The 23,647-nt window shown below is 41.8% G+C and overlaps 3 protein-coding genes across 7 annotated transcripts; all 3 read left to right on the forward strand.

Moving 5' to 3' along the window:
- Positions 1-5,143: 5,143 nt before the first annotated feature.
- LOC108046958 (DNA-binding protein Ewg) lies at positions 5,144-10,526 on the forward strand. Of its 4 annotated transcripts, none has more exons than XM_017126949.2 (7): positions 5,971-6,203; positions 6,275-6,484; positions 6,803-7,276; positions 8,002-8,075; positions 8,284-8,409; positions 8,471-8,606; positions 8,776-10,526. In XM_017126949.2, the coding sequence occupies exons 1-7, from the start codon at positions 6,098-6,100 to the stop codon at positions 9,480-9,482; spliced, it is 1,833 nt and encodes a 610-aa protein (XP_016982438.1). In that variant the 5' UTR covers positions 5,971-6,097; the 3' UTR covers positions 9,483-10,526. The 4 variants fall into 4 exon arrangements, 3 of the variants coding, with proteins under 3 accessions (XP_016982436.1, XP_016982438.1, XP_016982439.1); XM_017126950.2 differs by having other exon boundaries at positions 5,971-6,194; XM_017126947.2 differs by lacking the exon at positions 8,002-8,075 and having other exon boundaries at positions 5,144-6,194; positions 6,803-7,312.
- A 1,566-nt stretch (positions 10,527-12,092) lies between these two features.
- Positions 12,093-15,628, forward strand: LOC108046889 (loricrin). 2 transcript variants are annotated; one of them, XM_017126842.2, is made up of 3 exons: positions 12,093-12,373; positions 14,645-14,855; positions 14,987-15,628. In XM_017126842.2, the coding sequence occupies exons 2-3, from the start codon at positions 14,694-14,696 to the stop codon at positions 15,626-15,628; spliced, it is 804 nt and encodes a 267-aa protein (XP_016982331.2). In that variant the 5' UTR covers positions 12,093-12,373; positions 14,645-14,693. The 2 variants fall into 2 exon arrangements, with proteins under 2 accessions (XP_016982331.2, XP_016982332.2); XM_017126843.2 differs by having other exon boundaries at positions 14,645-14,756.
- A 3,054-nt stretch (positions 15,629-18,682) lies between these two features.
- LOC108046975 (ctenidin-3-like) lies at positions 18,683-21,477 on the forward strand. Its single transcript, XM_017126980.2, has 2 exons — positions 18,683-18,946; positions 20,864-21,477. Exons 1-2 carry the CDS (start codon positions 18,715-18,717, stop codon positions 21,373-21,375), a joined length of 744 nt encoding a protein of 247 aa, XP_016982469.2. The 5' UTR covers positions 18,683-18,714; the 3' UTR covers positions 21,376-21,477.
- The last annotated feature ends 2,170 nt before the right edge of the window (positions 21,478-23,647 follow it).

Below are 23,647 nucleotides of genomic sequence, written 5' to 3' on the forward strand. Positions count from 1 at the left end.
TGGAAGCACCTACAATGCACACGCATTTCCAGTTCGAATTTAAAGCTGTGTGTGTGTATTTGTGTGATTCTGTGGCCTTAGGGGTTGCAAAACCCACCCAAACCACCCCCTAAAGATGGAAAATTCACCGAGATACACACTGAAAAGCTAGAGCGAGATGGCTAGCTTACAGCAGCCTTCGTTCAGATTTTTCATTCCCAATATTCGAGGACGTCAGTGTGATGGGATTCTTCGTGTTTTGGGGGTGGCTTGAAAAGTACAGTTCCAATTGGAAAACGGAAACGTGGACAGGCATTATTTTAATTACAGCTGAGGCAGATAAAATAGGACATTTTTATAACACGAGGTTTCTTTAAGTTAAGATTCACGTTATTAATTTATGTATTACAAAATTATTCTGAATTAATGCTCAATTAATATATGTAACAAATGGTCAAATACTACCCAGAAGTTTTCTTTGTATTTTGATTTAAACATAAAGTGTTTTTTTTTCTGCCGCCACTGTAACTTATTTTATAGTGCTTATACATAGTTCCTATAAGAGTGTTTGTAAGTGGGTGGTAGGTGGGCGATGTAGTTGGTGCGCCGTCGCCGCTACGCGAAAAACGAACCGCCGCATGCGTAACTTATTTTTTCTCGCCTTTCTTTCGCTTTTTCGCTGTTATCATTGTTTTTGTAGACTCTGGCGTCAAGTACAAACGGACAGAACGCGAGGGGGCAAAAGAGAGACAGGGGAGATAGCGAGAGCAGTGCTCAGAAAATTGCTATCGATTATATATTTGCGGGAGAGAGAGAAAAAGAGAGGAGGGGCGCACTGTGGGGTCGATTCTTCGCTGACATAATTTGTTTGAAGAACCTCTTTGACTTAGAAAAACTAAGAGCAGTTGTTATAGATGATATAGAAATTAAGTATTGTATAGATCTTAAGTGGCAGCGTACATTTCTATGACTTTATAAATTGCCTTATGTTGCGGAGCACCAAATTTTTAATAAATTAAAATGAAAAAAAGTAGCTTAGACATTAATAAAAGTATTAATGTATTGAACTTAGTACATTTTCAAATGGAAGAAATAATACAAGATGCACTATAATTCCGTAAAAAACTATGTTGGCTTAACATTAACTTTTTTTCTGCAATTAAAAGATTGACTTTTATGTTTTATATGATGTGCCAAGTACCAAGATTGGTAAAACTACATATCAGGAGGCTATTTGTCCACTGTACCAACCGCACTGATATCAATTTTGATTCGGATTTTCCAGCATACTGATTGCACGAGTGTGGGTGATTGATGCGTCTGTGTGGCTATGTTTGCGCTGACGCATTGGGAGTTTGCTCTAGTGGGAGTTGTAGGCACACACACGTGAAGAAAATCCAAAGCATTTCCAAAAGCTCCCTCTCTAAAAAACATAAATAGAATAGTTTGCAGCAAAGGAACATGTGCATTATAGGGTTAACGAGAGACAGAGGTTAAGTAGATTAGACAGTGTGACCCTATGCGCAAGCGCTCAGTTATTTAAAAATCGTTGAACGTTTAAAAAAAATTACTAAATAACTAAAACATTTTTCAATATCTTATGTTCCCAAAATATCGAATAAAAAGCTTAGAACAATGTGACCTTATGCGCAAGCGCTCAGTGTGACCCTGTGATTGCACTGTGACCTTACCATTAAATTAAACAGTTTTCTTAGCGTTCTGTTAAGTTTAAAGTAACATAACCATTATTTAAATAAATCCAATTTAAATCGTTTTAAATGTTTACTCGTTGATAATACCAAAATAGTTGATATAATAGTAACTGAGTGAGTTGGGTGCTCAGTTGCCTTGACATCGGCTTATAGCTTGGCGCTTGTAGCATGCATCTCAGGGCACTTGGCGCAGTACTTCCAGCGAATCCCACGGAAGAGAAAAACGCTGCGCACGCAACCCCACAAAAAAAACAGAGGGAACACAATACACTAATGACCATGCCAATAGGTTTCTGCAATGGACATTAATCATACATCTTCTATAATCAAATTATAATTTATTTTAATTTACAAAACATCGATCCTTGGTTTTAAAATTAAGAAAAGGAAGCTGTGGGGTTGTCTACAATCTTTTACCAATATTAAACCATTATATTACTCGAATACGTTTGACCATAAACGATGCTTTATTTATTTTTGTTTTAATATAGCTAATACCGAGAGTTTCCCTACTAGATACCTACATTTCATATATGTTCCTATAAAAGTGAAAACTTGTCAGCTACTCTTATTGCCTTTACAAACCAAACCAGTAGATCCCCCTGCCTCGAATTGAGTTAGTTTTTCCAGCATCCAGTGTAAGGGATGAACCAAATCAGGTTGCCCGTTGCCGATCCGAATCCATGTCATACCTATCCCTTCATCATCTGTCTGTCTGATTTCTGATTTCAGCCCAGTTCCAGAAGTGGGTTCACTTTTTTTGGGTCCTCCACTGTTCCGGATGTTTGGCACGCGCAAGTGAAACGGACTTACAACCCCTAAAAGGAGGTGGGACGGTGGTGTTTCACCTTCTGAACTCTGGAATATAGAGGGTGGTTGGGTGGTGCGAGCAGTGCATGCGTGGTGGTTTAAATAAAAATAGAAAAAAAACGGGATAAGGCAGTGTTGTTATCATGGGTTAAAATTCTAGCTCGTCGAGTTTGCGTGTGTATTTGTTGCTGGTGGTGAAAGTTCTGGATATTCAGGGGTGGTATTTTCCAGTCCCCGAATCTCTGCTCTCAATTTCCCGACGGGGGTGTTGTTAGTCCATATAGTGGTGCTCTTCTGCCCGAAAGTGGGGGAGTTCAAAGGGGTATGTATAATATTTGGCTTATTTTGGCATTTGTTTGGGCCACGGTATCGTTGCACCGCTCCAGGGTTTTTCGAGGCATCATTTCCAGATGCGGGGTAGAAGGTTGTTATTCTCATAGAAATTATATAGACAGAGGAAGACGGCCTGCCTGACTTTATATATATCCATCTCAGGCGGCGATGTCGACGCATGGGCGCAGTATTGATTTTTCACTGCGTCGACGTCGCTGCTTTGTCGCAATCACTCCATGGGGTGGTTCATCGGACCCTCTCTTTCCCGTCCACTAGCGCCCTCTCTTTCTGCCGTCGCGTTGCCGTCGTTGGGTTCCGAGTTTCTGAGCAAACGCAAATAGAACTTGAGCACAGAGAGCCACTAAAAGCGGTGCCGAGTGGTTCGTGCGGGAGCCCTATAATCTCGTTTCAAAAATTGCTTATTTTTTTTCTGTGCGACTAAGAGTGTGTGCCAAAAGTTATAAACTTGTCCAAAATTAACCAAAGAGTACCCAAAAATAAAAATATAACCCAAAAGTTACCTTAAAACCAAACCCCAGTTGGATTGCCCTCAAAATACACGACATAAAATAATCCCTGAGGCAAGCAAAAAAACATGAAAAAAACAATTGATAAACCTTTATTTTACTCTAAAATATTGCTTACTTAGGCAAAAAAAATAAAAACAAGTACCCACATTTTTGAACTTTATATCAGTGCGCACGTGCAACGGCCCCCAAGAAAGCGAAAGAGAGGGGTATACTTGGGGAAAAGAGAGGGATATACTAGATTGCAAATCTGTGCGGGAGCAGAAGAAGCTTGGGGATTCTGCGCACTGGAGAACGGAGAATGCACATGCCCAGAAACGCGGAGAATACAAATTCAAAAGAGAGAATTGTATTTGCCTAATATTTTTTAAAATGTGGAGAAATATGATAGTAAAAATACACGTCAGATTGCATTGGTTTCTAAATAAAATAAAAAAGTTAGTTTTATAATATACATGGTTATAGAAAACATGTTTAAATATTATTTATTATAATATATTCCGGTATTCTTAATTAAGAACAATTCTAATATGATAAAGAGTTTTTAAATAAAATAGAGAAGTGTGCGATATGAAGATAGATTTCTAATATAAAATCATAAATTATAAAAACAATGTCCTATAACTGATATATTTTTCAGTATATGATAAGGCTTCACCTTAAATAAAAATAAATATAAACTTTATAAAGAGTAAGCAGAAAAGATAGATGCAAAAGAAGATAGTATCTCAAAAATGAAGAGATAGCTAGTCACCTAAAGAGATACAATGTTGAATTATAAGTACAATCCTGTATCTTTCGGTCTGTGTCAGGGTCACTCGAAGTCTTCTTCGGTTCTTTGAGCTACCTGTGCCACATAGACGGCTTCTGCTCACTTTACCCCCATATTTATTTACATATAGTACACGTATGTACCCAAGTACTCTCTGTTTATCGGCTCCCGAACCAAACCAAACCAAACCGATACGATCCGATCCATTGGGGCCCTACGGAATACAAAAAATGCGACTTGAACGTCGACGGCGGTAATCTGCGACTGCGGATCGCTCGAATTTCAAATAGTTGTGCATATGTACCTTATATATGGTGTATATGTGTACACTGTGTTGCCTGGGCTGTGTTATAAAACTCTGAATTGTTCGCTTTTGTTGTTCTATGATTGTCGTTGCTGGTGTTGCGCATGCGCGCTTTTGACCTGATTCACTTGCCGCTTATCAGCAGAAAAAAAAATGATACAAGTCCTGGGTTCGGTGGTGATATACCCTCTACTTGTCATGATATGGGCGTACATTTCGACTGCAAACATTGTTGTCTAGGGGAAAGTAAACAACCCTTTAAGGAAACTCGTTTGGGCTCGGGGTGAATTGCTTTATGAATACATTGTTTTTATAATAGGTAACAAAGTTTGTCATAATATTATAGAATTTGATCACAGCGTATGTCATAATACTATAGCATTTTATGAATACAAAACTTAACATTTCTTTATTATCTTTTTTAATAACAATGTGTCGTATAATATTATACCATTAAAACTTTGAATACATACATTTGTGTATTTTAAAACGGTTTTATTTAGAAAATATTCTCTGTATCTCCGTGGGGACTTATAAAGTATAGGTACTGGGTAGCAATAAGTCTGTAAACTACTCCCTTGTTTTTCGCGCTCTGCGCCTCGTTTAATTGGTTCGTTATCACAAACCTGAAATAATTTAAAACATTCCTCTCTTTTTATTTTTCCACACAGCTCTTATCACACTGCGCATGCGAATAAGACCTTCGGGAATCCAGTGAAGAAGGTCTGAGGCGAGGAGAGGAGAGGATCAGGAGCAGGGATCAGGGAGGATCAGGGATCCCCACCGCCAAACTGGCCACCACAAGCTATCGGTTGGTTGTGGCGCCGGCGGGCAGCCAGCGAGGTTCGGCTGGCAATGTGGTGGTGACCACCACCTCCTCGGGCAGCAACTCCTCGAACGGAGGGAATGGCGGCGGAGGAGGCGGTGGAACTCCCGTCGGGGGCAGCAGTTCGGGCGGCGGCCTCAATGTGACCACCATCACAACGACGGGCGGAGGAGGCGGTGGCGGCCAGTTGCAGAGTGCCGGCAACAGTTCCCAGAGCAACGGCACCACCTACAAAATAGAAATGCTGGACGAGGATATGCAGAGCATGGGTTCCGAGGACGACGACGAGGATCTGATCAGCAGCGATGGCAGCTTGTACGAGGGAGATCTGGGCTCCATGCCCGTGAATGACGACGTGGCCCACCAGTTGGCAGCCGCAGGACCAATTGGCGTGGCAGCAGCGGCGGCCATCGCGAGTTCCAAGAAGCGCAAGAGACCCCATTGCTTCGAAACGAATCCCTCGGTCAGGAAGAGGCAACAGAATCGCCTGCTGCGCAAGCTGAGAGGGATCATCTATGAGTTCACGGGCAGAGTGGGCAAACAGGCGGTGGTGTTGGTGGCCACGCCGGGCAAACCCAACACTAGCTACAAGGTGTTCGGGGCCAAGCCACTGGAGGATGTGCTGCGCAACCTGAAGAACATTGTGATGGACGAACTGGACAATGCGCTGGCCCAACAGGCGCCACCGCCTCCCCAGGACGATCCGTCGCTCTTCGAACTTCCCGGGCTGGTGATCGACGGCATACCCACGCCCGTGGAGAAGATGACCCAGGCCCAGCTGCGAGCCTTCATCCCGCTGATGCTGAAGTACTCGACGGGACGAGGGAAGCCCGGATGGGGCAGGGAGTCGACCAGACCGCCCTGGTGGCCCAAGGAGCTGCCCTGGGCGAATGTGAGGATGGATGCCCGCTCCGAGGACGACAAGCAGAAGGTGGGTGGGGTGGGTGTTCCAACAGCCGCCCCCGATCTCCGTTGGACTGTGCTAACCGTGTGTCCCTTTTCCGTTTCCAGATCAGCTGGACGCACGCGCTGCGCAAGATCGTGATCAACTGCTACAAGTACCACGGCAGGGAGGACCTGCTGCCCACCTTTGCCGACGACGAGGACAAGGTCAACGCGCTGATTTCGCAGTCGGGCGACGAGGACGAGGACATGGAGCTTTCCAATCCTCCCACCATCCACACGGTCACGACCATGACGCCGCCAACGGGCAACAGCAATGTGAGTGTACCAGGGGTTCTACACTTAGGGTTTCGGCTGTTCTTTTTCGGGATCTCACGGGTAACAAACGGTGCTCTCTTGTAAACTACATAAAACTAGTCCATATTTCCATAAAAAATCATAGTGAGACGTCGACTGATACTCAAGTACACTTAATCGCAGGGTCGGATCTTTTCGACCTTATTATGCCACATAGTTTTACTGCCATGTCCCTGGGATAACTCACACCCTTTATTAATCCGCACCCGGCATTTGGAAAAGCATATATCACCATACTAATCCATCAAAAATCCAATCCACATCGAATCACCATCACAGCAACCGCAGCAGGTGAACGTGGTGAAGATCAACAGTGCTGGAACGGTGATCACGACACATACGGCCCAGAGCAACACGCCAGCTCCGACGATCATCCAGAGCACCAACAACCAGCATGTGACCACGACGGCCACGCTGCCCGCCTCCACAAAGATCGAGATCTGCCAGGCGCCAACACAGCAGCAGCAGCACCACCAGCAGCAGACCCACCAGCAGCACCACCAGACCCACTTGCCCAGCACGGTGCACATCCAGCCGGTGGCCGGCGGGCAGCCGCAGACGATCCAGTTGACCACGGCCAGTGGGACGGCGACGGCCACCGCGGTGCCGACGACGGCCGCCGCCGTGAGTGCCGCCCAGGCCCACCAGCATCAACACCAGCATCAGCACCAGCATTCGCAGGCCCAGGCGCACCAGCACTCCCAGTCGAGCGGCAACCAGACAGTCACTGCCCAGCAGATCGCCAATGCCCAAGTCTGCATCGAGCCCATTACGCTCAGCGACGTTGATGTTCGTACTAACCCGGATGAATTGCCGTTGTACCCACTAATCGAGCCGGGATTGGGGTCGGGACTTGCTAGACTTTGCACTCTAGGGATACTCATCCATCATATGATAATGAAGAAGTCTTTAACGTTCAGAAACTATGGCAGAACAGTGATCCCAAAGTACATTTTAAACTAGATAGCAGGGCAATTAAAATAGGAGACAGGAACTGATTAACTAGCTTACAATTATATTGAAAATCTGTAAACTGAAGTGCTAAACCTTTAGCACTTATATTTTGATTTGATTAAAATCTGTAAACAAAGTATTCTCAGCTTAGGTTAAATTTCAGCATACTGATAACAAAATGTGGGATAGACAATCTTTAATTCTCTAAAAATATATGATTAGTCATATATTAAATCTACAACAGGAATTTATACAGAGTATATGAACTAGGAATAGTAAATTAACATATGTACTCTCTTGTTTAAAAATAGTTTAATATATTTTGAAAATCTTTGTGCATTGTTTGCAAGTCTTGGCCCACTTTCCCACAATTATTATGTTCCAAAAATTTTGTTTGGCTCAATCTTGCGTTGTTGTTGCTGTTGCTTATCGTTTGCCTTGATGTTGTTGCTCCCGATGGTTCTCTTTTGATTTAACCTGATTTTATATGATTTTTTTGTTGTTTGTTTGTCTTTCTTTTGCAGCTGGTTGTTATCGAGTTATTGGTTATTTTCATCATTATTTGCATCCATCACAAATCGCACAATCGTCCCGACATGTAAATACGATTTAAACCACTCCACAAACCTAAGAAGTGAAAACAATCTAATTTTTACCTTTTTTGTATCCATTATTATTATTGCCTGCTTGTTTTGCATTTGGTAGTGTTTTAATTTATTTTAATTACTCTGCTTAATTTGGTTTTAAATACTCAATCTTCCCTTAAGTTATTTGGAAACTAACTTGGTTTTACTTATTAAATACAGTACACCACGCAAACGGTGCTCTCCCAAAATGCTGATGGCACTGTGTCGCTGATCCAGGTGGATCCCAATAACCCCATCATCACACTTCCGGATGGAACAACTGCCCAGGTCCAAGGAGTTGCCACGGTGAGTTCATCTAGTGGTGTTTATTATTGTGCGATTCCTTAACAACTATGGTATTTTATAGCTCCACCAAGGCGAGGGCGGAGCCACCATTCAGACGGTTCAGAGTCTCACCGATGTCAACGGGCATGAAAACATGACCGTGGATCTAACCGAGACGCAGGATGGCCAAATATATATCACCACCGAGGATGGCCAAGGTATTTATTAACCCTGGAGATTTAATTGCGGTTAAAATTGGATGCCTAGCATAACCAGATAAATCGTTTAATTTTAATAATAAAACAAACAGTAGATTTATAATATGTCATCAAGTAAAAATACCACGTTTATTCTCATTCAACATATTTCCTCTTGCTTCTTTTTCAGGCTATCCCGTTTCGGTCAGCAATGTGATCTCGGTGCCCGTCTCCATGTACCAGTCCGTGATGGCCAACATGCAGCAGATCCAGACGAACAGCGATGGAACGGTGTGCCTGGCGCCCATGCAGGTAGATACGAGTGCCAATCGCACCACGCCCACCGCCGACAGTTCCTCCGCCTCCTCCTCGTTGGCAGGAAATGGGGGCGTTCAGTGTTATTCGCTGATCTCGACGGGATCGGCAGTCTTGGGCCGGCGGAGTGGTGCGGTGGTGGGTCAGCAGGTTGCTCCGGGGGGGCGTTACTACCTGGCCACCGCAACCACCAGTAGTAGCACAACCAGCAGCTCCACCAGTGGGTTTGGTAACCTCAACAACAATAACAGAACCCTGGCGAATAACAATAATAGCATAAAGATGCCGATGCCGATGCCCATTGTGCTGGCCACGCCTAGTCTGGCGCAGGTGGCCAGCACGAGGTCCACCAGGAGGGGCGGGATTAGTGGATCCGGAGGAGGAGCTGCAGCCGGAGCAGGAGTGGTGGTGGTCCAGAGGCGGAGAAAGCCAAATGCATCCCTAAAGAGCAGGTCCCATTTGAAAGCCAGCGAGAGCGGCTGCTCCTCCGGCAACTCCTCCTCCATTCGGTGCGTGGACAGCGCCAGTTTGACCAGCGTGCAGCTCCAACTGCCGGCCATCAAGCTGGAGCACCAGGAGTAGGGTCCTCCTCCCAACAATCCAGCCCATCTCGAATCTAGTCAAATGCGGCTTTGCACAAAACACAAAAAACAAAAAACATATGAGAAACTAAGAAAATACGAAGGATAGCACGGATGCACTTGCCATTTAAACTTAGACACACACATTGTGAATGCCAAATAACCCAAATGAATTAGTAGAAGCAAGGGAAAAGCCTCAGATATACTAACTATACGAATTGAATTTAGTGCCGAGAAGAGAACACCAAAAAATTTGTTGACCATTGAAACCAAAAACCAAAATCAAAAACTAAAATTGTTCCTAGTTAACAGAGCTATAAAACATTTACACATTTTCTAGTTTTAGTAGTTAAGTAGTGGAGTACATATAATCGTGCACATAATCTTGCTTAGAGCGCAACACAAACCAAATATTAACCAATTTAAGTTGTACAATTGGGTTAGTTCTAGCCAGTAAGTAGTAAAGCAAACAGGGATCAGCCGTACTTGTCACCTCGTGACCTTTAGCCCATCGTCAAGCCACCTTTTTGACCTTTTGACCCACCAATCAATCCCCGAAACGTAGTCAATTCGCATTGAAAATGCGCGAAAGAGGGGGAAACAGTTTGCCATTGGAGCTAATTAGCTTTAGAAGTCCGGAGATATATATGTGCTATATACATACATATGCGGAGGGGATATTCGATATATTCACCTCGAAGTGCGTGCAAAATTAATTTTATGTTGATCTATGACTATTACCATTATTATTGCTATTGTGTTTTATTCAAATCATTTTGACTATTACTATTACTATTACTATTACCATTATTATTGTATTGACATGTTTAATTTTTTATGTATCGCTATTATTTTAGTTGTTTTAGAGAAAATTTTATGTTTAAACAAGGTAAGAGTGAAGTGCAAAATGGAGCGAATGAGAAGCCAACAAATTTTATTGAATAATCCTTTGTTGTTGTGATTTTATTATAATTTGACTTTTAATTATTTGCTAGTAAAGATTGTGTAAGCAGAAATGCTAAATAAACCAGCAAATGACTTTGAACATTTTGATTATTTTTTATTTATTGGTACTCATACTTGCTAGCCCTGATTTTTCAATGATTTGGTGTAAGTATGATTTGTTATTATGAATTTATCCTTATATTTTGTATGCTTTTTTTTGTGTTTTTATTTGCCAGATAGAGACGGAAGAATATTAAGGAAGAGCCACCCGATCCACACAGCTAATGCATATATTGTATGACTATTTTACTCATTTTCGAACTTTTTCTCTCTCACCCAACAGGTGGAGAATGGCGACCAACTGGAGACCATCACCATGTCGCCCGGAATGCACCAGATGATGATCCAGGGCGGTCCTGGCCAGGAGCCTCAGCTGGTGCAGGTGGTGAGCCTGAAGGACGCCACCCTGCTGAGCAAGGCCATGGAGGCCATCAATTCCGGCAACGTGAAGTCCGAGGACACGATCATAATGGAACAATAGCTGGAGCCCATAGACGGCATGATCTCGCCCGGATTGAGCGATTGACGTGCCGTATTCCCCGGGAATCGCAGCTCTCCTGGCTGAGTCCACCTCCAACCAACCACAACTCAGGGTTCCGTTTGCCCCCGCGAGGATGTTTTCCAAGTACCTGAAAGGTGTTGCTAACGAAGAGAGGAGCAAAATGGAACCCCTCGGACTCGTCTGTCCAACCATCAACCATCTAGTCAGCTAGTTAGCTAGTCATCTAGTCATCTTGTCATCTAGTCATCTAGCCATCGCATGTCTAGTCAAGAGAGCGCGGTCTGTATAAAGCGATCAATCAGTCTAGTCTTCGCATAGAAAATTATCTTTAAATACTCGTAACACCCCTATCCCGACCACCTTTTTTTTTGAGTGCTGTTCCTTCATTTTTTTGGCTCTATAAATAGTTCAATTCTGGGCTGGATACTCATAGCTATAATATCGTAACATACATATGCCTATGTCTAAGCATTATAAGCGTTACTTGTACGTACAACTCTATATGTATATGGGGTATATATAATCGTGTAACGTTTGCAATAATTAACCAATTGAATATTTAACGAAACGAGAGAGCAGAGATTACAAATTAATTATACAATTTAGGACAACTGATGAAGGAGCCCATGCAATGTAAACAGAGAGCATCACTTTAAACTTAATTAAATTACCTAATTACTAACGATAACGAAACCTATGCATAACTATCGAATAAACCAAAAAGTGTACGACAAGTGCTTGAGCTATTGGGACCTATTTCAATGGAGAAAGGATCAAGATCGGTGCGATCGGTGTTTCATAAGTGCCGGGAGGATGTGCATGTGGTGATTTATTTGGCCGGCCCATCGAAGCAGGAAACGCGGTGGCGCAACAATCCGGAAATCACTGGAAGGTTGCCTCTCTTGTTTGATCCACTGAGTGCTTTTGTCTCGCTGGCAAAAAAAAACCCCCACTTCGATACGAAAATTACAAGCCGAAATGTGGGAAATGTCGGGAGGGGAGGGGCAGGGGCGGGGAGGAGGGGACACGCGGCACACACCAAAAGTATCATAAGTTCATAGAGGCAGCAAACACGTTTTTCGCCTGCGCCGCATTGTAATTTAAACGAAGCCCGCGGAACGTTGACCCGCTGCTCCACTACACTACTGAAACTGGTGGCCACTTCGAGGAGGGGGACTCCGAGGAGGAGGGGGAGTAATGCGGCTGGCTGGGGCAGACCCAAATGCAGACCCGAATGGAACTGCAACTGGGCATCTGCCATAGGTCGCAGTGGCTGCGCTTCCTCGTTGCATGATGCTGGCTGGAATCTGGATGCTGGATGATAGCTGCTCGAGGCCTCAACTTTAGAGAAGAAAAACTGCTCGATGTCAAGTTGATACTCGCAGGTAAATATCGTTCAAAATTGTTCAATTATATAACTTGATTTCAATATGTTGCAATTTGGTGTTAAGAAATGTTTCATGTAGTGCAAAATGGGTGTTGAAAGAAAGAAGACACGATTCCCTTTTAAAAAGAGATGATGGCAATGACTTAAACTAAAATCACAGCTATATTGGCACCTTTTTTTTGCCAGATTATTCAGTTATTCAGATGTTGATCCCATCTTAAACGCCTCGCAACTATGTAAATAATCAGTTGTCTGCTGGTTAAAAGTTTGACACGCCCAACAATCTGCGATCGACAGCCGCCCACAATTGTGCTCACCTTCAGCTCTTTTTGGGATACGATGTTGCGTCTTCGGCTGGCAACTTGCAACTCGTCACTTTGAATTTGCAACAGCAACTGACGGTGACAGCAGCAACTTGCAACTTACAAGTTGCGTTGGAAATTCGCGTCTGGGTCGTTGCAATTGACGCCAGTTTGCTTACTTTGTTTATGCCGCCTTTTCCCCCTTTTTCACGTGTCACCTTCTACTACTTATTTCTATATGTGCTTACGAATTGTGTAAGAGATGCTGATGCGGGATTTATTATACCGCTCAAATTGCACTTTCGTTTGGGAACCATCTGCAATTAGTGAACTGTGGCCACGCCCCCTTCTTAATGGGAGAAAAGGGGCTTCAAAAGGGGAGTTTCTGCGTGTTAATTGCATTTCACGGAGCTTGAAAACACCCATATGCAAATGATCATTATGTCGGAAAGTTAAGTCACTGACTAGATCCATATTTAGTGTGTAAGATAAGGCCATCTCTTTTCAATTGGTAGTATATTTATGATGTGAAATCATAAAGCTTGTGATATTACAAAATAATTATTTTCAATCCTGTTTATCAGCAGCTTAAATTGAAAACTCTTTTCTCGAATGTCTTCGAAAATATCAAAAATATATCAAATTTATGGTGATGGTTTTTAAATTGACTCTTCGACCCTGTGGTAAAAAGGCTCTTTAGTGATTAACATCCTTAATTGCCTATACTTCTACTTTTATGACCGTAGTGTGTATTAAAAGTATATAAACATTGAGACAAGGAGTATAATTTTTAATCGAAAACACTTTATTCAACTGTTGATGATGTATAAGTACCATTTTATTTGTTTTAGCTCAGTAGCTCGGTAGATTTTGGCAATACAGCCAGAAAATGTTTTCCTTGGATCAACTTGAAAAAATTAGCATATGGCATTTTCCCTTCTCTGATCAACCATCTCAATTCCACCGCGACAAATCGGGGTTTTGGCCAATCTGCCTGCACACTTGCACATTTGGCCATATTTTGGAATACATTTTGGCTGCGGTGATTTTCTGGTTTTCCGCGATTTGTGTCCGCATCGAATGCGCCGTCGTCACGCCCAAGATGATGGATCGACTGGCCATTGCGATCGTCGGGCTTTGTCATCGTTTTGGGCCAAATTGCCAGCGATATTCCCCAGATGCAAATCAAATAATGGCATCAATTGAACAACGCCGCAAGTTGCAAGTTGGCCTGATGTTGCTGCTGCGACCGGCGATGTTGCTGCTGCAGTTGCTGCTGCGGATTATGCAATGGGAAAGGTGCAGCAGCAACTTGTCTGCCAAGAGATGCGCATTTGCTATACAAACACATCTTGGGCCGGCTAAAAACTGTTGCAGATGCGACAATCGAATGCCGTTGCAGTTATGAGTTGTCTGCAGCTTTCCCCTGCTGTCTACTGACGCCACCACCTCCAACACCACCCCCACCCCCACCCCCAGCCCACCGCAACATCCCAGCTCTAAGAGATCCCAAAACTAAGGCCCATTCCCTGAATCCTCCCCCTGACTAATGGCGAACTCGCGACGATGATGCGGCAGCATTTGGCCCACATTGCGCCAACGTGGTGGCTCAGCCCAGGTACAGGTGGGAAAATGGGCAATTTAAATTCAATTTCAAATTAATTGTGTTTACTACTTCGTGATTTTATTTTCTTGGACTCTCAAAACGTATTTAAGGTTCAGTTTTATATTTAAAACAATTACGAAAGTTTATTTTTATATTGAAAACAATAACGAAACTACTAAAAGAGCTTATTTAAAAATGGTTTTTAATTATAACATAAGCAGTCTCTAAGTAAAAAACCAATTTTTGAGTTTTAAACGTAATCTTAAACGAAATAAATATGAGTTTTAAAATATTGACTCATTTTAAATGAAATAAAATAAAAAAATAAATATATCTGAAAATATCCCCTAATTTCTTGCAGTGCTCCAGCAGCATCTCCAACATCTGTCGACCGCACGGTGAGCGGGAAAATGGTTTTTCCTTTTGCTTTCTGGCAGCGCCAAGCTTTTCCGGTTAATGTTATGTTACCTCTGGTTGGTATAAAAACTGTGGCTGCCATCGGTGGTCATGTCAGTTGTGGATTCGCACTTAACCCACTAGTTAACCCAAACGGAGCGTTCCAAGCGATGAAAGTATGGCTAGTCGTTCGCCAGGATAACTAAAGAATTATATATTTTTAAATCAAAATATTGCCCATACGCACAGTGTTCTCATTATTTTTTTCAAGTGATTCTCATAGAGTGTTTTCTAACTAACGTTTCAGGCTTTTGTGTGTCTTCTGCTCATTGGAGCGGCCAGCGTGACGGCCAAACCGAAACCCGGAGGAGGTGGAGGTTGGTCCTCTGGAGGGGGCGGAGGAGGAGGAGGAGGCTGGTCCTCTGGAGGAGGAGGAGGTGGTGGCCATGGCGGCGGAGGAGGCGGCGGAGGAGATGTACAGATCATCAAAGTAATCACGGAGAGCGGCGGAGGAGGTGGTGGAGGCGGCTGGTCCTCGGGAGGCGGAGGAGGAGGTGGTGGCTGGTCTTCAGGCGGCGGAGGAGGCGGTGGCTGGTCTTCTGGAGGAGGAGGAGGCGGCGGCCATGGAGGAGGTGGAGGCGGTGGTGATGTGAAGCTCATCAAGATCATCAGTCTGGGTTCCGGAGGCGGTGGAGGAGGCCATGGTGGAGGCGGCGGAGGAGGCGGCTGGTCATCTGGCGGAGGAGGCGGAGGCGGTTGGTCATCTGGCGGAGGAGGAGGCGGTGGCCACGGGGGCGGCGGTGGTGGTGGCACCAAGGTCATCAAGATCATCAAGCTGAGCTCCGGAGGCGGAGGAGGCGGTGGCCACGGAGGAGGTGGCGGCGGAGGCTGGTCATCTGGAGGAGGCGGTGGCGGCGGCGGCTGGCAGCCCGCTGGAGGCTGGGCATAAAACCTAGCCTAAAGTCCTAGGAAGCCATTGAAGCAATCAATCCACACACTTGTAAATACTGTACATATCCAAGAAGCTATTATTTTTTTTAATTTGTTACTCTGCCCCACAGAACTGTTACTAAATTAAGCTTGAGACTATGTAGCAAATAGCATTTGCTTGAAACACACAAATTGAATATTAAATAAATGTCCCGTAAACTGTTACTTTTTAAAATCATTGCAAATACTATAAACTGCGTCATGAATAAAAGTAACAAATGTTTTTGAAAATACCTTTGTTTCGGCGATGTCATGGTCTTTTTTATGGCACAGCTTAAATACGCAACACTAAAATAAAACGAAAGATTTAAAAACGTGTACATTTTGTAGCCTACTTCTGGGCTGCTGCAGTTTTCTGTTAGCTGCCAAACTGTTGCATACTTTTGTTAGCGCCCACCATATACAGGCACTCCGAAAAATCACTTTGTTTTGCCTAAAACGCAGGATAACGTGACCAACGCATGAAATTCCATAGCTCGTTGGAATTGTAAAAGGATTCTCTGTTTTCGGTCAAAAAATCGCCAATTTCCATGATGGTTACATCAGTAAATAATCGATTTTCTGACTAAAAATGTATTGATCGGGATCGGAACGAGAGTGGTGGGGATCGTTAGATTAGGTCATTAGCAATACAAAACAATCGTTATTTTCACTGTAGGTCCCGTTTTAGGCAAGGTATACTGCAAAAACAATTTTCGGACTAATTTTTTTGGCAGTGGTTTTGCAGGATACCTCGGCAAAGCTATATTTTGAAATATTGAAAATGACGAAAAATCAACCCAAAAAAAACTAAAAACACAGATTTTTAGGGAATTAAACCACGATCATTTTGAGGTATGCCACTTTGAAATTGGATGTCTGTAAGAAAAGTTATGGGCTTAGAAGTGCAGTTTTTGGACCCTTTTCAGCAAACCCATTTTTTGAAAATTTGGAAAGGGGTAACATCATAAAAATTACGAATATTCGACCCAAAAAAAAAAAATTAAACTAAAAACACAGATTTTTAGGGAATCAAACCACGATCATTTTGAAGTATGCCACTTTGAAATCGGATGTCTGTAAGAAAAGTTATGAGAGTAGAAGTGCAGTTTTTGGACACTTTTCTGCAAGCCCATTTTTTGAAAATTTGGAAAGGGGTTACATCATTAAAAATGACGAAAAATCGACCCAAAAAAAAAATTAATCTAAAAACACAGATTTTTAGGGAATCAAACCACGATCATTTTGAGGTATGCCACTTTGAAATTGGATGTCTGTAAGAAAAGTTATGAGAGTAGAAGTGCAGTTTTTGGACACTTTTCTGCAAGCCCATTTTTTGAAAATTTGGAAAGGGGTTACATCATTAAAAATGACGAAAAGTCGACCCAAAAAAAAAAAATTAACTAAAAACACAGATTTTTAGGGAATCAAACCACGATCATTTTAATGTATGCCACTTTAAAATCGGATGTCTGTAAGAAAAGTTATGGGCTTAGAAGTGCAGGTTTTGGACACTTTTCAGCAAACCCATTTTTTGAAAATTTGGAAAGGGGTTACATCTTTAAATATGACGAAAACTCGACCCAAAAAAAACAAATTAATCTAAAAACACAGATTTTTAGGGAATCAAACCACGATCATTTTGAGGTATGCCACTTTGAAATTGGATGTCTGTAAGAAAAGTTATGAGAGTAGAAGTGCAGTTTTTGGACCTTTTTCTGCAAACCCATTTTTTGGAAAGGGGTAACATCATAAAAATTATGAAACTGCGCGATTTTTTGATAGATTTTGCAAAAATCAAATTTTTTGAAGAGGTACGAATAAAAAAAGGTAATGATGTTTGTCCTCAAGAGTAGAAAACGGGCATTGTTTTGGCAGTTCGTCGCATATTGACCGAGATATCCAGCAAAACCCATTTAAAAAATATTGGTGTAATTTTACATTTTTTCTACGCGACTTTTCCAAATCTATTTTATTACGGACTCGAACCCAACTAATGAATATCAAAGTTTCCCACACATGTACAACTATGAAAACAAGATTTACTTTTTTATGTTTATTTTATTATGATAACATATTACAAACATTTTTATCGTAAGAACTATAGTAACAATACTGTGCGCTAAATTCTAGTATAATATTAATTCATTCCTTATTTGTTTATATTACATAGACTTAGGATAATCTTATTATTAACCCTTAAGATGATCTTATGCAACTATATTTAAATGCTTTGAAATCGGATAAACGTATAGGAATAACTATAATGTAAATGTTTTTAAGCGTATGGAATTTATTTAAAGCTATCTTAAGAATACTATTGAAACTTTTATTATTATTATTAAATACAAGTATTTAAAATACTCTTTGGTCATATTAAAAAGCCCTTGGGTAATTTTATGGTAGTTGTATTAAAGCTAGCTTACGATTACCTGCTTATAAACATTCAATTAATGCAATTCTTGGTTGCTATGGTAGCCTAAGTTCTAGGGTCACGTGGAATTACTTCAATTTAAGTGCTTCACACTCGAGACTTACGTTCTGTTAGCTTCAATATTTGTTGATTTTATCTCCCACATGCTAGTTTTATTGCCAGAGAAAGTTTAAGACAACGAGAGGTTATCAAGGTCGCCATGTGAATTTAATTCTTGGGTGTTTTGTACCCTGTAAAGAATATACAAAAGTCTTAGAAATTACAGCCAAGTCTTGGGAAAGAAAAGGTTACAAAAATGTAAATGAAATATAATTTAACATACGACTATCTTTTTTTGTATCTCATCCTGAAGACATTTTTGGCAAAGGAATATACCCCGGTATATACCGTGGAATTTACTTATAAAGCACCCACATAATTAATGATCCCCTGGTGGCTCAACAGTTTTAAAGTGGTTTTCTGGTTGGATTGCCAGCTCAAGATCGGGATCACAGGTTTTTTATGCTGTGAGCAGCAACCAGATATGCCTAGATCTTAACCAGAGACTATATAAACTGGACCTTAGTCGGGTTTGGGTCATTAGTTTCCGTTCTGCAACAGCCAGTAGTTCCTCTCCAGAAATCCAACCCATCATGCGCTTCACTCTGCTCGCAGTCTTCCTACTCGGAGTGCTCCTCGCCATCGCCTCTGCCGGTGGAAATGCTGGTGGAGCAGGAGGTGGTGGTCAGGGAGGTTGGCAGCAGAAGGGTGGAGGTGGTTCCCAAGGAGGCTGGCAGAAGGGTGGTGGAGGAGGCGGTGGTCAAGGAGGTTGGCAGAAGAACGGAGGAGGGGGTGGCGGGGGCGGTGGCAAGCACGGAGGAGGAGGTGGCAAGCACGGAGGAGGCGGCGGATGGTAAATCCCAGACGATCCCCAAACGAAACACTAAAAATACTCCGGTGGTGACTCCAAGATCTGATGCATGGATCTCGTTGGTAAAGCTGATCTGATAAGCGAGACCATCCAGTGTAACCCTGATGTCTATTCTTCCGTCTTTTTATTTAAATTCAAATTGTATTAGTTTTAATTACAGTTCTGTATTATCAAAATAAAAATTTTCTTACCACAAACAAAACACACGAAACTATTACTGGGGTCGGGGTATAATTAGTAGAAATACCTTCTTTACAACATTAACTTTTAGAAGCGCCAAAAAACATCTAAGCAAATTAACTTCCCTTCGATATAAAATTCCTTTACAGTTATTTAAAAAAAATTAAATTTTTAGAAATGACATTGTGCAAGGGCTTCAGCATCAATTAAGCCTAGAGAGTCATATATTCGTTGGACTGTGACCCGGATTCCCTTTTTTGAGAGACCAGGAAATATGGGACTTCCTTGAGGCAACTGCTTCAATTGCGGGGATTTTCGCGATTTTACAAAATAAAGATATGCAGCTGAGTCGCCAATTGCTTCTCACATGCTGATGAGCCTCGAATAGATTCAAATATTTCGATCAACGAACTTCGAATGCACTTTCTTTGGATTGAACTTAGCTAAAGACCCTATGTTGGCATATTTCTATCATCAGATAAGTGGCCATTAGTTGGTCTGAGTTTTCTCTTGGTTGATCGTTGATTCTAATTGAAAATCCAGTCGACCCTGCTCTCCCCAATATATCCAACTCTATATCTGATTCTCTCCCTGTTGGCAGATGAGTAAGAGGGATTTTCCAGCAGATGTCATGCATATAATTGCCAATACTCTGCCTGATTTCGGGTACACCTGGCGTATGCGTAATGTTTACATACCTGTTTAATTTATAAGCGTATCCTGTAAAGAAAATATAACAATAATTAGATTAGATCAAAATGAATATATTAATAAGCCATATTTTTGTAGGTAATTTATATTTTTACAAAATATATTTATTAATTTTTTCACAAATAACTTGTGAAATTTGTCCCCTACTGTTTCTATTATTTAGTGTTTTAGCCAGAGTATTTATTTATTTTGTACTAAAATTTAATAAGTTCTGGGTGACCTCAAACTTTATTAATATTCTATACTCATGGAAAACTGATTAATATTCTATACGCGTGGAAAACTCTTCTTTAGTCTAAGATAGATGTAAAACTTTTACAAAATCGTGGGTCCGAGAAACCAAGCTGAATTAGGAAAATAGATAACTTAAATCAGGAAAAAATAAAGAAACAATTTCTGAAAGCATAGTACATAGTCAGAGCATCGGTGAGTCCCCGATATTAGTATCTCCACTGACCCATTGAGTAATTAATGTTTAATGCCCGCCGGCTTTCGATAGTGTTGTATAGGTAAACTCCCCCGATCTTTTCAAACCCGATCGCCTGAGAGAATTCGATGGCTCCCAGTGATGACGACAACGGTGCGATCGCAAACAATGGATGTCATATATAAAGCGGAATGCACTATTCAGTGGGATGACTAGTTGGCCACCAGCTGCAGCTCTGAATAGAACGGATTAGAGGAGCGTCAGCAAACAGAAACCGGAACTGCAACATCAACTCACCAACTAATCAACTCACCAACTAAGATGAGGCACTGGCTCATCTTCGCCTGCTGGCTGCTAATCCTGGCCAGCTGCGTGGACTTCACCACTCCGTCGCTTTTGGCGCTCAAGAAGAAGCTGCTCTTTGGCGGTGGAGGCGGAGGATTCGGTGGCGGTGGCGGATTCGGAGGTGGTGGCGGATTCGGAGGTGGTGGTGGACTCGGAGGAGGTGGCGGACTCGGAGGAGGCTGGGGTGGCGGTGGAGGCCATAACGGAGGAGGAGGAGGTGGCTACAATGGCGGAGGCGGAGGATACCATGGTGGCGGAGGCGGCTACAATGGCGGAGGAGGATACCACGGAGGTGGTGGCGGCGGTGGATATCACGGCGGCGGTGGAGGCGGATATCATGGAGGCGGAGGCGGTGGATATCCCGGTGGAGGAGGAAGCACCATAGACGTGTATGTGGTTAAGCCAGTGTACAGCGGTGGCGGAGGAGGCGGATATCCCGGGGGCGGAGGAGGCGGTTTCCACGGAGGAGGCGGTGGTGGTGGACACCACGGAGGAGGCGGTGGTGGCTACCATGGAGGAGGCGGTGGCGGAGGACCTTCCCAGTGGGGTGGTGGCGGAGGCGGAGGCGGGGGCGGTGGCTCCTACGCCAGCAGCAGTGCCAATGCCAACAGTTGGAGCTCCGGAGGAGGAGGTGGTGGCTGCCATTCCTGCGGCGGCGGCGGAGGGGGCAATGGCGCATATGCCAAGGCCTCGGCGAATGCATATGCAGGCAGCTGGTAGGATTTCACATCTCCAAAGGATTCCCCTCCTGAAATCCACTTTTTTTTTTATTAATTTGTAAGCTGTCCTGTAAATAAACAACAAGTTGTGAAAGCAAAAATACATTAGAAAAGTTAACTTAAAAATTGCTGGGATTTTGTGGTAGTGTAGAAAATTTGAAATGTTTCTCTTCGTTTAACTTGCGATAAAATTCCCAATTAATTGGCATTCACAGCAGAAAGTTATGAAACCCGTTTTGAAAAATGCAAAAATCTGTTAAAGAATTAATTTTTTTCAAATCCAAACTGCACAAAACAGTCATTCTTTGGCCTTTGTGGTCTATATTGGCGAAGTTATGAACAAAAAACCATTAAAAAAAGGTTTTATGGACGGAAAAATGTTACTTGATTTTTCAGTTTTTAAATCAAAACCCTTAGAAATAATGGCCAGATCTTGGAATGTCATACCTCGTTGAATTCGTTACAAAATTTCCAATCGATTGGTATACTCAGCTCAAACATTTTATTTTTGGCCATATTTGGAAAAAAATCAAGTGTTTAACTATAATCATCTTAAAACTGTAATAGCTTTCTAAATGTATAAGGCAATTATCCTTTTGATGTTGACTGTGCTCTTAAATTTATCTGTGACAAAGTCTGAGCAGAAAAACAGCCTAGGTCCAGAAAAAAACAGCTCGATTTTTCAGTTTTTTAACCAAAACCATTGGAAATAATGGTCAGATCTTCGAACGGCATACCTCGTTGAATTCGTTATAAAATTTCCAATCGAATGGTATTCTCGGCTCAAAAATTTTATTTTGGGCCATATTTGGAAAAAAATCAAGTGTTACCCCTTATCAAAAATGCGAAAATCGGTCAAAAAATTAAATTTACTAAAACCTCCTGGAATCAATTGTGTAGGTTGTCAGCTACCCAGAACAGTCATTCTTTTCGCTGTGCGTCTTATTTTGGCAAAGCTACAACAAAAAACCCTTAAAAAATGTGTTTTTAAAACACGTTTTTGATGGCCAAAATCCAGAAAAAGACAGCTCGATTTTTCAGTTTTTTAATCAAAACCCTTGGAAATAATGGTCAGATCTTCGAACGGCATACCTCGTTGAATTCGTTATAAAATTTCCAATCGAATGGTATTCTCAGCTCAAAAATTTTATTTTGGGCCATATTTGGAAAAAAATCAAGTGTTACCCCTTATGAAAAATGCAGAAATCGGTCAAAAAATTTTTTTTACCAAATCCACCTGGCATTGATTGTATGGGTTCTCAGTTGCACAAAACAGTCATTCTTTTGGATCTGTGGCCTTTTTTTTGGTAAAATTACAACAAAAAACCTTAAAAAATGTATTTTTTTGATGGCCAAATTCGGAAAAATGCAACTTGATTTTTCAGTGTTTTAAGCAAAACCCTTGACAGTAATATTCATATCTTGGAATGTCATACCTCGTTGAATTCATTACTTTTAATAATAAGTTTCCAATCCAATAGTATTATCAGCTAAAAAATGTATATTTCCATATCCGCAGGGAATCGATGTTATGTTTTTTTTTTTGTAAAATTACCATATTAGGTTTTTTGTGACAATCTTAACGTAAATAATAAATCGTTTTCTTATTAATCCCCCCGAAAAGGGATAAAACAGCAATGTGACTATTAGTTATATTAATTGTTTGACTTTATTATTATTTAAGAGTTCAAAAATAAACAGAAATGTTTTCCCGCAGGTCACATTATATTTACCTCACTTCTTTCGAGTTTGGTGGCTTTCGAACAATTTAATAATGACCATGCCCACATATTTGCAAAATAAAAACCAGTTTGCCCACTAACTTGGCGGGCTGCGAAAAAAATGTAAACAAGTGAAAAAAAGGAAAACAACGAACAAACATGTTCGAAAAATGCCAAAAAAAAGCTTTTGCAATGGGTGAAAGATATTTACAGCCAATTTCATGCTTTCCCCGCTCCTCGATTTTAACGCCGTATTTATGCGTGGGTGCGTCCAACATTTGAGGAAGTTAGAGGAATATCTGGGATACCAGGAGATCATAAAGAAGATTTGTTATTTTTATTATCTTGAATTTATTAAATATTAATATATTTGTTTACAATAGTGTGCATGCCATTTCGCAAATATTACTTATTAAATATTACTCCCTATATATATAATAATTTCTTATATTTAATTAATTTAAACTTACTTCAGCTAAATTATAACCGACTAGAGTGGACATTTGATGACTTAAGCTTTCTTGACTGCTCGCATTTCAGAGTTGAATCGGT

The sequence above is a fragment of the Drosophila rhopaloa genome, unplaced genomic scaffold, assembly GCF_018152115.1.
Source record: "Drosophila rhopaloa isolate 14029-0021.01 unplaced genomic scaffold, ASM1815211v1 contig_3, whole genome shotgun sequence".
NCBI lineage: Eukaryota > Metazoa > Arthropoda > Insecta > Diptera > Drosophilidae > Drosophila > Drosophila rhopaloa.